Below are 15,699 nucleotides of genomic sequence, written 5' to 3' on the forward strand. Positions count from 1 at the left end.
ATAGAGGAGGATATGAATCACCTGATTTGGAAAAATGAGAGTAAAGGTCATAGTTTCTCCAAGTTAATATGAAGATAAAATGAAATGCCAAGAAAGTTTCTGGAGAATGTTTACTTGCAGTTTGCAAATAAACAATGAAATGAACCTGAAAGAGTAAGCAGAGAAGGATATCAAAGATCTCCCCCACCACCAAATGCCAGATGGAGCAAATATGGACGGATGTTATCCCTTGTTAAATCTGGATGGTGGGTCCTTAGGTGTCAGGCATCTTCTGGGTATTTGAAAATTATCATCACTTAAAAAAAATCATGATTGGTTATTTACCTTTTCAAGAGCTATGCCATGACTTGGATATTTCATTTTGGAAATAAGAAATAATTATTTTTAAAAATACTTCCTGGGGCTGGCCCCGTGGCCGAGTGGTTAAGTTCGTGTGCTCCGCTGCAGGCGGCCCAGTGTTTCGTTGGTTCGAATCCTGGGCGCGGACATGGCACTGATTAAACCACGCTGAGGCAGCTTTCCACATGCCACACCTAGAAGGACCCACAACGAAGAATATACAACTATGTACCGGAGAGCTTTGGGGAGAAAAAGGAAAAAAATAAAATCTTTTAAAAAAACTTCCTTTTTAAAACAGGTATTTTTAATAACAGAAAATGGAAAAACCTGTCTCTAAGGGAACGAATATGACATGTATGAGATACGCAGATGATGGAATAATTTTTTTTTAAAGATTGGCACCTGAGCTAACAATTGTTGCCAAGTTTTTTTTTCTTTCTGCTTTTTCTCCTCAAATCCTCCAGTACATAGTTGTATATTTTAGTTGTAGGTCCTTCTAGCTGTGGCATGTGGCACGCCGCCTCAGCATGGCCTAATGAGAGGTGCCATGTCCGTACCCAGGATCCGAACATGTTTCGCAGAGCACGCAAACTTAACCACTCGGCCACGGGGCTGGCCCCTGAATAATGTTTTAAAATAGGTCTAATTCAACCAATGGAATAATGTTACATGGAAGTGGCAGAATATACTTGCAGTGATTAGAACTACACGAAATACTTTGTTTTAAAAAATGTGTATACTATGTCTTTGAAATTGTATAGTTTTGTGGGTTGCTATTGTCTAACGTTAAGTTCAAAATATCTACTTTTACTCACAAAAGTTTATGAAGAATTATCTTATTGCTAAGCCTTACAAATCCTGTTTTCAAAAGGGAACTATTACAGTTAAGAATATGTACGATCACAGGCACAACCTTCTAACTTTTTTGGGGGGGGGGCTTTGTTTGGATGATTTGTGGGAGGTTGTTTTATTTTACGTACAATAATATTCTCTGGAAAGGTTTTGACACGTGCATGTAAGCATGCATCCACCACCCCAGGACCGTGTAGACCAGTTCCTGCTCCATAAAGTTTCCCGTGGTAGTCAACCATTCCCCCTCCCATTGCCCCTGGGAGACCTGTATACTTTTATCCTTTCCACAATCTCACAGGAGTAGAATCATACAATAAGCAGCCTTCTAGGTCTGGCTTCTTTTTCTTAGTAAAATGCATCTAAGATTTAACCATGTTTTTTGTGGGAATCAATAACTTCACAGTCAATAGTTTGTCCCATTTCTGTGGACGTACCACAGTGTCTATTTCCAAACATCGATGAATGACACCTTGATTATTTTCAGCTTTTGGCAATTATAAATAAAGCTGCTTTAAACATTTGCATATAGGATCTTTGTGTTTCTAACTTTTTTAAAATTTATTTTGTAACGATTAGCACCTGAGCTAACATCTGTTGCCAATCTTCTTTTTCTTTTTTTCTTCCTTCTTCTCCCCAAAGCCCCCCAGTACATAGTTACACATTCTAGCTGTAGGTCCCTCTGGCTGTGCCATGTGGGACGCCACCTCAGCATGGCTTGATGAGCGGTGCTAGGTCTGTGCCCAAGATCTGAACCGGGGAAACCCTGGGCCACCGAAGTGGAAAGTGCGAACTGAACCACTTGGCCATGGGGTGGGCACTAACAACCTTCTAACTTCTGAATCACCCTCTTTCACCTTAATTCCTACTCTTCTTCCAGATCTCATTTTAATATCTCCTTCAGGAGAGTCTTCCCTGACCTCTCTAATTAAGTCATGTGGGGGACTGGAATTGGCCACCCCAAGATATGTCTCTTTGACATGAGGATTATTTAGGGCTGGTTACTTTTAATAAACTGCAAACAGGAAAGCAACTGAAAAGTAGAATTTACTTACCCTTTCTTAAGAGACATTTACATTGTAAATGAAATCCCCATCTGTAAAGGTGTCTCCCTCTCTGTACCAGGAAGAAGCGGGGATGACCTTATCTCTAGAAACTCTTAATCAATGCCAAAGGCAAGGACTTAAATCTGCATCTTGTTTACTGTACTTGTGTGGTAATCTCCCATGATCGACTCTCCCCCACCTCCAACATCCTCCTTTGTCTGTAGCTGAAGATGATATTTAAGGTGGTGGCTTCAGCCATTTTGGCGAGTTGCTCAGCTTGCCTGGGCCTCTCCCATGGATACATGCTATAAAGCTTTGTTTAATTTTCTCCTGTTATTCTGTCTCATGTGAATTTAATTTGTTCTCCAGTAAGAAGAAGAACCCGGAGAAGGTAGAGGAAATGTCTTCCTCCCCTACAGTCACTTTGGACCACACCAAGTGGCCAATAAATATTTATGATGAATGGTTCTCCTTTCTTTCTTTTTTTTTTAAAGATTTTATTTTTGCTTTTTCTCCCCAAGGCCCCCCGGTACGTAGTTGTGTATTTTTTTTTTAGTTGTGGGTCCTTCTAGTTGTGACATGTGGGATGCCGCCTCAGCGTGGCCTGATGAGTGGTGCCATGTCCAGCCCAGGATTCAAACCGGGGAGACCCTGGGCCACTGAAGCAGAGTGCATGAACCTAACCACTCAGCCACGGGGCCGGCCCCAACTCTCCTTTCTATTAAAACCTCATAACTTCCCTATTTACAATCCCCTGTATCATTTTCACAACCATTGATACAATTTCAATATTATTTTTAACCCTGAAATTCTGCCCTTTAGAAGACCCCTGAAGGAACTTCAGACTTGGAAAATCTCGACATTTAATGAGTTTGTTTATTCATTCATCAAGTATTTAATAAGTGCCTACAGTATGCTCTGTTATGTGCATAGCCGTGAACAAGTCTAACAAGGTGGCCATGCTCATACAAGTTACACTGTAAGATGGGAGGAGAGAGGTAATAAACATGATAATGCCAGGGAGTGATTCATGCTATGAAGAAAACTAATGCAGGGTGAGGGAATGGGAAGCAATGGGTGGGCTGTTTTAGATAAGGTGGCCAGGGAAGGTCTCTTCGAGGTAGTGACACTTGAGCTGAGGCCTGAATGAAGAAGTGGGAGAGTGAGAAGGAAATACCTGGAGGAGGAGCATCCCTGGCAGAAGGAACAGACTTTAAAAGCCCTGAGGTGAGAATGAGCTTGAAGTATATCAAGAGAACAAAAAAAGGCAGCCAGGAGTGGGGAAATGGAGGGAGAGAGTAATAACCCTAACCCCAGGAGACATAAACAGGCATTTACAGACTTGTGTGACCACCATGGAAAGGCCTCTGCAGGAGGTAGAGTCTATTTTATTCAAAAAGTGCAGCCTTGCAAAATCCTAAGCGGAGGACGGGCCTTGTCTGACTGATCCAACAAGGTCAACCCGGCCGCTATAGGGGGAATGCACTGTAGGGTGGAGACAGGGCCAGGCACCAGGTGAAGGGGGCTCAGACCAGGGTGGAGGTGCTGAGAAGTGGTCAGTGATGCAGGGTCAGTGAGCCGAGGAGACAAAAGAAAGATTTCTTGGGCTCTCAAGGTCTGGCAGTAGTGCTCTTTTATTTAGAGAACAGTGTGGAATAGCATGGGGACAGGACCCATGGGCAGTCAGAGCTGCTGCGTGGGGACAGGACCCACGGGCAGTCAGAGCTGCTGCTGCTGCAAACATGGGTTGAGAGTAGGGCTAAATTTAAGGCATAGGTATGTGAGTTATCTCTTTACAAGACAAGGAAAGAATATGTAAAAAGTCATTAAAATAGTATCAGTGCAGGTGGGGTCTGGCTATTGGGTGGTCCTATAACTTTAGATAAGAATCAGACCGGATTAAGTCAGGATCTCCTAGGCTTCCTGGAGGATGTTGGTGGTGGCGGGAGTCAGCTACATGAGGTTAGCAGACAAATACAATAAACAAGACTTAAGTCCTTGCTGTCCCCATTAAGAGTTTCTAGAGATAAGGTCATGCCCCCTTCCACCTGGTGCAGGGAGGGAGACACCCCCACACATGGAGACTTCCTTCACAAATGCAAATGTCTCTCATCAAAGGGCAAGCAAACTCCACTCCTCAGAGCAGGTTTTTTTTGTTTTGTTTTGTTTTATATATATAACGAGGTTTTTTTTTTTTTTTTTTAAAGATTTTATTTTTTACTTTTTTCTCCCCAAAGCCCCCCAGTACATAGTTGTATATTCTTTGTTGTGGGTCCTTCTAGTTGTGGCATGTGGGACGCTGCCTCAGCGTGGTTTAATGAGCAGTGCCATGTCCGCACCCAGGATTCGAACCAACGAAACACTGGGCCGCCTGCAGGGAAGCACGCGAACTTAACCACTCGGCCACGGGGCCAGCCCCCTGGTCTGCAGTTTTTAAAAGTAACCAGCCTAAAATAATCCTCATCATAAACCCCCCCCAAACCCATTTGGCCCCGAAATCTTTTGGGGATATGGACAATGGTCAGTCTTCTGTAACTACTTCCGGCTGTACAAGGTCGTAGAGCTGTCCCTAAATGGGGCCATAGGTATAGGTCGGAGGTTCAGTGGACCGGAAGGCTGTGCCCGTGGCATCCAAGGCTGACAAGGTGTACAGAGCCTCTGGAGACGAGAGAATCATTTGACGAGAGGTGGTCCAGGAGGTGAAACTTTGCTCACATGCAGAAGACAAACAACAAAATAGACAACAAATTATAATAAGAAATACAAGCAATATGATTAACCTAATGAATAAGGTTTTGATAGTAGTCCAGAGACCTGGTCCTGACCAGGAGTTCAACCAATCATTTAGAGATAGGGCAGGGTCAGACATGGACTTAATTTGGTGGCTCATATCACATAGGAAGCCAGAGATATTTTTATGGTAGTCAGGAATATAAACACAACATTCAGTTTTATAATGGCACAAGTGCCCCCCTGTGCTGCTGTCAAGACATCCAGTGCCATTCGGTTTTGTAGGACTGCCTTGCGCATTTGGGACACTTCTAAACCGAGCAGCGAAAGGCTATGTTGTGTATCATTTAATGCCTTCATAGTAAATTTGTTTAGGACTTCCATGTGCCAGATGACACTTTTGATTCCTAATTGGGGAAGGAAAATTGAGGCAAGGTGGTCATACCAGTGGAAGACAGAGCATGTCCAGCGCTGTTGCAGGTTGGGAAGGTTAGCAGGAGGAGATATAGTAAATGTAGTTCTACCCTGCATCCAGGCGAAGCCTAGGGTGCATCGTCCAATCCATCCAGGTTGTAGCCAAGGCCATAAGTTGGAGCCACACAGCCACTGAGTGCCATTAGGGGCTAACCAACATATGCTGGGCCGTCTAACCCAGTCAGTCCCAAACCAATCAGTATTTCTTAAGGCTATGATATGAGAACACATATAATGGGGAATTTTTCCCATAGGTCAGGTGCTATTTTAGGCCACGTATCACAGGTGTGATTGGTTTGTTCCCAACATAGAGTGGCCTTTTGACTGAGTTGACCACTAGGAGTGAACCAAAGATATTCGTCCCAAATTTGATATAGTCCATCCTGTGTGTATCGATAAGTTGGGGACTTTACCTTTAGAACTTGTTGTTTATGATCCACCTGTGACAAGGCAAATCTAGTTAGCATTTGGGCAGTAGAGTTGAAGGAAAAGGTCTGACTGTGGCCAGGGAACTCCCAGGTATCAGAGATGGATGGCCAGGAGGAGACATTATGATTAGTAACAGGTGAATCTTGTAGAAGAGAAGAGCTAGAGTCTAATATCCATGATTGCCTACTATAGCTTCTGCTGAAACATAATTTTTTCTCTCTAAAACCACCCTTATTTTTACAAAAGATAGCCAAATTAAGATAAACTGGTTTGCAAAATAAGTGTAGTTTCAATAAAACTTGGTCCAATTATTTACACAAGTGCAGCAAGAATAACAATTGATTATACAGGCTCTTTTAAATCTGCTTTGCTGGAATTTCTTTTATGAGGAATCTCAGATTGAACGGTAAAGGCCTCTTGAGGCCAGAAAAGCCAAGCCAAGGACTTGCCATCAGATTTTGCCTGCAGTACCTCCAGATTTGGGTGGACTCCTCTCTTCTCGAGGTCCCCCAAAACATTCTGAGGTTCCTTGCACCTGCCAGACAAGCAAGCTTCCTTACTTACCAGGTAAGATTGCCAGAAGCTCTGTAAACAAGGTACCAGGCCAATATTTCCAAGTGGCTTTATTCTAGATGGTCCAATCTTTGTTTCTGAAAAGCTGTCTTGTCATATCTGAGCCTGTATGTTTCTCTCAGATATGACATTCCAGTCAAAGCCTTGGTAATATAACCAATGTGTCCTGTTATAAGGAGAACAGATTCTTATTGAACTTATGCAAATATTGCCACGAAATAACCATGCTCACTCACAAAGAGTTTCCAAATTCTGGAGGGATCAGGTAGGGAGAAAAAGATAAATGTTTCAGTTTTGCTGATTAAGGTATGATTTCACCAAATTGCTATAAGTCATAGTTAGCATAAGAGAAAAGAGAAAAAGATGTCCTTAAATATGAGAAAACAAAACAACACATCAAAACTCAACAATATTTCAAACAGAAGTCATAAAAAATTGTAATCATCCACATCAGTTCACACAGTGCTGTATAATTGATTATTGAGCTTAATCTCCTGTTAGCAGATTTATGAGCTCAGTTTCTCTATTAGAATTCTGTAATTTCTTACCCAGTTCAGTTTTACAATCTGAAAGTTTATCAGAAACCTGTAGTTTAGAATCTTGTGTCAGAATCCTTTCCAGGAATTTCTCTGAAGACGAAACATATTTGCAAAAGCAAAAAGCATCACAGTAAAATAGCAACTATCTGTAAATGGACAAAAGACTCCAAGGGCAACTGACAAAGAAACTTGGCTACTTCTGTGACATACGACACTTCAAGATAATAACTGGAATTATGACTGATAACCAGGACAGAGCAGAATTTTAGGAATGCTATATAATTTTAAGACATCTATATCAATAGTATTTACCCACACAATACCACCTAAGAAAGGTTATCATCGCTTATTTGACAATGCTTCCCATGCAATTTCACAGAGAGAAGCTTGTCAAAAATACCAAAAGACTTTAAAACACTTGTTCAAACAACGCTCACTGTGAAACAATGCTCAGGGATCCATTCAAAGTGACAACAGAAACAGTCAAAACTCTTAAGAGTAACCTCAGTCATTATTGTCACAAAACAGATTTGTTGTTTAGGTAGACTTAGAGAGGGCCAAAAGTTCAAGAAAATTATCCCTTGAGAGAAAACCAAATTTTAATTTCTGCACCAGCTTATTTTTAACATTAAAACTCATTTACTTAATTGGATTTACTTTAATTTGAGCCAACTTGACCAGGCATAAAACTCCTTTCTGAGTTTCTTTCACAAACCTTCTACAACTTTCTTTTTACATTCAGAATTTGTCCCAGGCTTGCTTTCTTACTTTCTAGTACTTTAGGACAAATTTATCTTTCTTAACCCAACAAAAATACTTCCATTCTTTACATTCTTTACACCATTCTTTATTCCATTCTTTATACCTTGTTTACTGAAAACATATATGTTAACTTACTTGAATACAGAGCTGTTTTCCTTATTAATTCCCAGTAGCTTTAATTATATACGTTAATTAGAACTTTTAACTCTTACAGACCCTAGTAAACATTGAAAAGGTAAGCAATTATGAACTGTCTTTTATACCAGCATTCTAAACACTTCATAATTTCTAGAAACACTCCACTTTATAGTAATAGACCCAAGCACTTTTAGCCTTGCTGCAATAAGAAGCCAAAAGTAGATAACTTAGATATGTTTAGCAATAATGCTTGTGTTCTATCCAATCCAAAAATGGCCCAGATACTCAGATTTTTATCATTTAACTTAACTTGGCAAAACTCTAAAGTTGTAAGTTACCAAAAAGAATTTGGAAGCTGTTTTTGTCCAAGTATACAGACCATAAAAGTTATTTGACCCACTTTTATCTATTTAAACCATTTGTTTCCAACAATTATGTTCAGATTACCCACGAAAACCTCATGAGACATTAGACAAAACTGGTCATCACTTAAAGATATTATTTTGCTGACGAATTTCTAACAGACAACATGAGCTTATTTGACTAGTAAACCCAGGCTGCATGCCTGCATCATAGGCAAATACAGACAACTCTGACAACAAGACTATTTTCAATCAAGCGAACAAACTGAAACAAGCTTTCATTTACCAGAGGTTAATTCACATCACGTTAACTTGAAGGGCATTGGATTAATTTCTACTACGTTTAGAATTTATGTAAGCACTTACGTTAAGCCAATTAAACAGAGCTCTTAATTTTCTCAGAAACTGGGTTGTAACTCAAATTACATTCTAGGTTGATCTACCTGTCCAACTGAATCACAAAGGCACACAGAAAACCCCTCAAGTTTTCTCCGAGATGGCATTTCTGGGGCATAACCCATCCAATTGAAAGTGTTTCCAATTAGTTAGAATGTACCCAACTGGTGAGTCTCCGGGGATGCTTAGGGCGTTCCCCGTGGCAGTAAAGCCAGTGTCTGACTGACAGTGAACTGGAGAAGGGTGCAGAGCCCGATTGTGGGCATCAATATGGTTCTAAGATCTAGTCAAGTCCTCCTTAGCTGGGGCACTTAGTCCCTGAGCCAGCACAAGGTGAGGCAGGGAAGCAGGAGGCAAAGACCTGGAACTGGCTGGAGGCCAGGTCTCCCAGTGCTGGGGTTGAGAGTTAAGTCCCTGGCAAAAGGTTTTCAAGTTTTCGATTTTACAGCAGGTCCAGGTTCTGCTCAGGTCCAGCCTGAACTTAACCTCGACTTGGTGACAACAAAGGAGGTGATGAACAAGAAAGGAAAAGAAGAGATCAGACCTCGCCCTCATGGCCTCTTCCAGAGGGTTATCAAGATAAGAGTCACACAACAGTTCCTGTGCTGGGGCACACTACCCCAGCAGGACATTCACAGAATAAATCACAGGTCTCCTATCCTCATAACTGACTCAGTAGGTGACTAAAATACTCAATGAGCCAACCATCAAGAGAGGGCACCCCACTTGGGGTTGCTGGGGTGATCAGGCCCGGAAACCCAAAGTTCGGGGGCTCCCAGGTGTGGAACCTTTGACTCTTTAAAGATTTCTTTATTTCCCGGTTTCAAAGCTCAAAAGGAGACCAAAATGGCCACTGTAACGCTAAGACAGACGAAAGAAATGGGTCCATTACCTTGAAAATCTCCCCTGAACCTAGGGCAGTGTCCTACCCGTCGTTCCTCCTGTGGGGTTCCTATAGCAAGGCGTGATGGGGGCATCCCCCAGCATTGCATCCCTTGTATATCTTCCCTATTATGCCTGGCAGTAATAGGTGCCTGGTGAATGGTCCCAGAGATAAAAGAATAGAGAAAAACAGTGAGGAATTTTCCACTGGTCTGGAGGACATTCTACCCAATTGCATCCTGGAGCCATTCTCCCAAGAAGGGGTTCCCATACTCAACCAAAGGTTAGAGTTTGGTACTTTCCTTGAACCGGAGTCCTGATTGGGACTTTCCTGTGGTTCGGAGTGTGCTCAGGAGCCATAGGGAGGGATGCCAATCCAGCCTTAGGAAAAGAAAGCTTCCACGGGAGTCTTGGAGATTGGCTACCACCCTAATGACGTAAGTGGTCGACCCATGACCATGTAAAATTTATATATTAGAGATAGAGTCAGGAAGGAATGGATTAATTCATTCTACATCACCCTGAGGCTTAAGGTTCCGATTCTCTTCAAGCTGAATGCCATGATTTGCCCCATAGAGTAGCCATAGGCAGCAAACGTGGATTCATACAGCCATCCAAGAAAGTTCCCGATGGAGAAGTGAATTTAGATCCATCCTTGAAAAAGAGAAATGCACAAGGAAAAATGGCACTTACCAGAACTCGATCTCACAAGCCGATGAAGCAAGATCCCCTGAAGCAACATCCCCTGAAGCAAGATCCCCTTACGGGCCACCAGAAATGATGCGGGTCGGTGAGCCGAGTCATGGAAAGAAAGATTTCTTGGACTCTCAAGGCCTGGCAGTAGTGCTCTTTTATTTAGAGAACAGTGTGGAATAGCATGGGGACAGGACCCACAGGCAGGAGTAGCTGCTGCCGCTGCAGCTGTGGCTGCAAACATGGGTTGAGAGTAGGGCTAAATTTAAGGCATAGGTATGCGAGTTATCTCTTTACCAGACAAAGGAAAGAATATGTAAAAAGTCATTAAAATAGTATCAGTGCAGGTGGGGTCTGGCTATTGGGTGGTCCTATAACTTTAGATAAGAATCAGACCAGATTAAGTCAGGATCTCCTAGGCTTCCCGGAGGATGTTGTGTTACTGAACCTGAAGTGAGTTCGCTCACCTGTTGTGCAGCAAGTCAATCTCTGACACCGGGGGTGGTGGAAGAAAGTAGGAATTTTATTTTTGCACAGTGCTGAGCAAAGAGAGAGGGCAGCTAATGCTGAGATCCCAAACTCCCCGAAAAGCTAAAAGGCAGGGTTTTTATTTGGGATTTTAGGTAGGGGAGGGGGAGCATATGGCCTTGCTGGTTGGAGCTTTCCCACCAGCCTGTCTTTGGCCTTGAGACATTGCAGAGAGGTGGGAGCCCATGACCTTGCTGGTCAGCAGCTTTCCCACCAGCCCGTATCTCTTTGTGGGAGGAGATAGTCCAGGTGCTTGTCCTTGACAGTGTCTGTCTCCATGGAGGATAGTGGATTCTGGAGCCAGGAAGCCAGAGAGTAAGCAGGGAATGAGTGTTTTGGTTTTAACCCCATATATGCTGGGTTTAATGTGGGGAAACTGATATCAGGGTCCATATCAGTTGGTGATGGGGGGGGGGGGGGTCAGCTACATGAGGTTACCAGACACGCACAATAAACAAGACTTAAGTCCTTGCCGTCCCCATTAAGAGTTTCTAGAGATAAGGTCATGCCCCCTTCCTCCTGGTGCAGAGAGGGAGACACCCCCCACAGATGGAGACTTCCTTCACAAATGCAAATCTCTCTCATCAAAGGGCAAGCAAATTCCACTCCTCAGAGCCTCCTTCTGGTCTGCAGTTTTTAAAAGTAACTGGCCTAAAATAATCCTCATCAATCAGAACCTTCGTACTGGGCGACCGCCTGCTTGAGAGGACGCAGGGCAGATCAAGCTATTCTCCATGCCCCCAGCCCCAAGCTGCAGGGTGGTTTCAGACCCTGAACTCCAGAAGTGTCCTAACGCCGCACTCCTGACCGCAGGGGGCACCGAGAGGGCAACTTCGTCACAGGCTTGGAGTCCCACAGACCTGGGACGAGCCCCACATCTGCCAGTAACAGCCGTGGCAACCCCAAGAGTCCTTATCTATAAAATTGTAGGGTTAGCAGGACGGACTTGACCCACATGCAAACCTGAGAACAAATACCACAGCTCCTTCCGGGTCAGAGTATCTGCGCAGGCGCAGAGGATCGAGCTGCGGCCTCACGGGGCTCAATGCGCGTGCGCCGAGCTCCGCCCTCGCGTGCGCCTGCGCGGAGTTGCGGTTAGTTTGGCGGTGGAGCCGGGAGGGCGCCGGGCTCGGAGGGTTGACAGGCGCGCGGCGGGCTGGCCCGAGGCCGGGCGGCGGGGCCTTCGCCATGCCCGGAATGGTGCTTTTCGGCCGGCGCTGGGCCTTCGCCAGCGACGACTTGGTCTTCCCGGGGTTGTTCGAGCTGTTCCTGCGAGTGCTGTGGTAAGGGCGCCGGCTCTGCGGCCGGGCGGCCGGGGCCGAGGAGGAAGCGAGGGGCGAGCGTCCGCGAGTGGTGACAGTGTGGCCGGGGGCCTGCGCGTCCACGCGGGGCCCTGGGTCGTCTGTACCGCCCGAGGAGGTCTGCTGTTACTCCCCTCGTTTTACAGGTGGCAGACTGAGTCCCCGGGCGGGTCGGCCGTGCCCGGGTCACACGGGGGGCCCGATGGCCGCGCTGCGGGGCATGAGTACCCCTCCCCCGGGAGCCGCCAGGACTTCGCTGCCCACCGGAGCCGGGGCCTCGGGGTCTCCTTCCTCAGCCAGGAGCCGCCGCTGGCATCATGCGGGCGCTCTGCGTGGAAACGCACAGCATCTCCCATCTGCCCTTGAAAGATGGGAAATAACCCCCTTCAGGGCCGTTCTTGAGCCGGGGGTGGCTGGATTCCATGAGAAGCAAACAGGCGTGGTGTATATGCTCTTGTCTTTCAAAGGGTGGAATCGGTGGGAAGTGGAATTGGGTCCCTGAAGTCTGTTCCCAGAGGGTCTGAGCAGGGAGTAATATCATTGTTACAAACATAGATTCCTTAAGGGAAAAGAATACAAAGGCACGAAATGTTATGAGCTGCTCCTCAGTAGTTTTCAGGGCCAAGTCTTTCCGAGATCATTTCCCAGTATTATTTCTAGACACGGAGTCATAATATCACAAAACTGACAAAAGCGTTAAAAGGTATCTAATCCGGTTCCTCCTCTGGGCTTGAATCGTTCATCCGGAGTTCTTGCCAAACAGCGCTGGGCCCTCTGCCGCAATAGTCCTGGTGATGGGTCAGTATTACTTTGCATTGTTTGGTGCTGTTTTTCAGTGTTTTGCACTGAGTTGTGACATACTTTTATGAGTCCGCAATACTTTTCCTTTCCAGTTTGTGTGTTCACCGTGGAGCATCCTTGCACAGCTTGCATCCCGCCCCCCTCGTTTTTGTACTGCGCACAGCAGATGACAATGGGTGTTTATCAATTTCTTGTTAATTCACAGAAGGAAAAATTCTCTTCTTAATAATTTAGCCAAAAATAATAATAATAATAATAAGTTAGCCAAGCATATAGGTTGTTGGCTTACCACTTGGGTATTTCTGAGTCACAATGGGGGCTGTTTTCCAGCAGCTCACATTATATTTGCTTGCTTATGGCTTTAAATGCTTCTGGTGTATTACAGCAGGCATAGAATAAGACCAATTACGTATGCATAGAATGTATAAAACTCATTAAAAAGAAAAAAGTCATACTCTTCAGTTGACTTAGTGGATGTTTTATTGATGAAAATTATATTCCAAAGCGAACCTCGCCTTGTTTGGGAAAATATTAACTTTTCCGTGTTTCTATCATGTTTTACAACGCAGCTCATGCCATTCCATTTCTGACCCTCCCTATTTCTCGGCAGGTGGATCGGCATCCTGGCTTTGTATCTCATGCACAGAGGGAAGCTGGACTGTGCCGGCGGGGTCCTGCTCAGCAGTTACCTGATCGTTCTCATGGTTCTCCTGGCGGTGGTGATATGTACCGTGTCAGCCATCGTGCATGTCAGCATGAAAGGTAGACTGGCCTTTTCTGTTGGACGTCTGGTCTTTTTTAGCAGTTTTATTGAGCTGTAAATCACATACCAGATGATTCACCAGATGATTTAAAGTGTACAATTCAATGATATTTAGCATTTTCACAGAGTTGTACAACCATCAGCACAATTTTAGATCATTTTCGTCACCCCAAAAAGAAATCCTGTACCTATTAACAGTCACTCATCATTTCTCCCTAATTCCCTGAGCCCTAGGCATCCGCTAATCTACTTTCTGTCTATAGATTTGCCTATTCTGGATGTCATATAGGTGGAATCATCCACTGTGTGGCCTGTTGGTCTGGCTTCTTAAACTTGACAAAATGTTTTCAAGGTTTGTCCATGTTATAGCATATATAGCACTTCATTCCTTCTTGTGGCTGAGTGATATTACATCGAACTGTTATACCACATTTTATTTATCCATCCTCAGTTGGTGGACATCTGTCTTGTTTCCACTTTTTGGCTGTTGCAAATAATGCTGCCATGAGCATTCACATACATGTTTTTGTCTAGACATGTTTTCATTTCTGTTGGCTGTGTACCTAGGTGTGGAATTGCTAGATCATTTGGTAACTCTGTGGTTAATCTTCTGAAGAACCGCCAGATTGTTTTCCAAGCAGCTGTGCCATTTTTCTTTCCCACCAGCAGTTTATAAGGGTTCCAATTTTTCCACATCCTCACCAACACTTGTTATTATCTGACTTTTTGATCATAGCCGTCCTACTGGATGTGAAGTGGTATCTTGTTGTGGTTTTGATTTGCATTTCCTTGATGACTAATGGTAGTGAGCATCCTTTCATATGTTTATTGGCCATTTGTATGTTATTTTTGGACAAATGTCTATTCAGATCCTTTGCCTAATCTTCAATTGAGTTATGTGTCCCTTTATTAGTGAATTGTAAGAGTTACATCTATTCTTAATGATAATTTTTTACTACATGTACTGTTTTTTGCATACAGTCACTTAACTGAGAATGTCTCTGAAAATGTTGGAAACCTTACCTATTCGATTCCTCTGGTTTGTAGGATGAGCTGAGCACTCTGGTGACTAATAAAGAAATGCATTAAAAAATAAAACTTGTCAGTCAAAGGCAGGGCTCTATGGCATGCCACCATCCAATGTTTCAGTGTTTTATCACTGCTTGAATCGGGGTGTAGGAGGCATGCCTAGAGATTGTAGATGATGAGGAGGATAAAACTGGGAGGGTGTAGCTGATAGATAGGTGACAAAATCAGGATCTTGACAGTTTGGAATGACAGACTGGAACTTAAAAGATGCTAGTTCATGGGGAGAAATAAAGAGAGAAATGTTAGGGGCGAAATGTTTCATGAGAAAAAGACCTTAGGGTTTGGATGACCAAGAAGCATGGCATTTGCCCGCTTACTATAGTAATATCTAGAAAATAGAGTGCTGTGTACTTTAGTGTACCTCTGAAAACATGAATGCATGGGGTCTGGTTCAAAGAAGGTCCCAGTTTGGTGGTCTGTGCCGGTCCCCAAGTCTGGATTGTCATTGGTGCTGGATGTTGAAGGAAGGGAAGGAACTGAATGTGGATGATGTGGTTTTAGCACTATGAAGTTATTAATGAAGTCAGAACTTCTGAAAGATGAAGGATTTAGATTGGTGTCATTTCAGATACAGCGTTATCTAAACCATTTGCCCTTTCTGTTCCTGTCACATTCTCTTTGGTATACCAAGTTTACAACTGTAATAGTGGGTTCAGATTTGAAGCAGTAAGTGTAAGCTTTCTTGTCCCTAAATGTTTTCCTTCAGGTGTTTGTGGTGGTGTCAGGGCACGTTCACACCCCATGATGGATGGCCATGTTCACCCAGGCTCCTCCTTCTAGGCCTCACACACTGCCTGCACCATCATACTTGTGATCGGAGCTCGGAAAACATCTGCCGGTCATACAGGATGTTATGGGTGGATTGTCTGTCCAGCAGCCACCTCCAAACAGAACCCCGTTTTATTCAGGACGTCCCCCCATCCCTCGTATACCAAGAGTATGTGTCGGAGAAGCTGGCCCTCCGCCCAGCTCAGGAATGGACGTGTGGCCCAGTTTGGGCCAGTG

The 15,699-nt window shown here is 44.1% G+C and overlaps 1 protein-coding gene and 1 long non-coding RNA gene across 5 annotated transcripts in view; one reads left to right on the forward strand and one right to left on the reverse strand.

Annotated features, from left to right (window-relative positions):
- The window catches only part of LOC103562795 (uncharacterized), a 13,211-nt gene extending 1,459 nt beyond the window's left edge, over positions 1 to 11,752 (reverse strand). The window contains exons 1-3 of one of the 4 annotated variants that reach the window (XR_011524673.1): positions 10,680 to 11,752; positions 10,213 to 10,446; positions 22 to 145 (exon numbers count right to left, since the gene is read on the reverse strand). This is a non-coding gene — a long non-coding RNA (uncharacterized lncRNA). Of the gene's footprint in view, positions 1 to 21; positions 582 to 10,039; positions 10,174 to 10,212; positions 10,447 to 10,679 lie in introns of those variants that run through there. The other 3 variants (XR_011524671.1, XR_011524672.1, XR_011524670.1) reach the window with 3 other exon arrangements.
- A 47-nt stretch (positions 11,753 to 11,799) lies between these two features.
- Positions 11,800 to 15,699, forward strand: part of DAGLB (diacylglycerol lipase beta) — a 30,935-nt gene continuing 27,035 nt past the window's right edge. The window contains exons 1-2 of the mRNA XM_008527546.2: positions 11,800 to 12,023; positions 13,453 to 13,604. Of these exons, the coding sequence (XP_008525768.1) occupies positions 11,929 to 12,023; positions 13,453 to 13,604 (247 nt within the window). The 5' untranslated portion in view covers positions 11,800 to 11,928. The remainder of the gene's footprint in view (positions 12,024 to 13,452; positions 13,605 to 15,699) is intronic.

Source organism: Equus przewalskii, chromosome 12 (genome assembly GCF_037783145.1).
Source record: "Equus przewalskii isolate Varuska chromosome 12, EquPr2, whole genome shotgun sequence".
NCBI classification, from domain to species: Eukaryota; Metazoa; Chordata; class Mammalia; order Perissodactyla; family Equidae; genus Equus; species Equus przewalskii.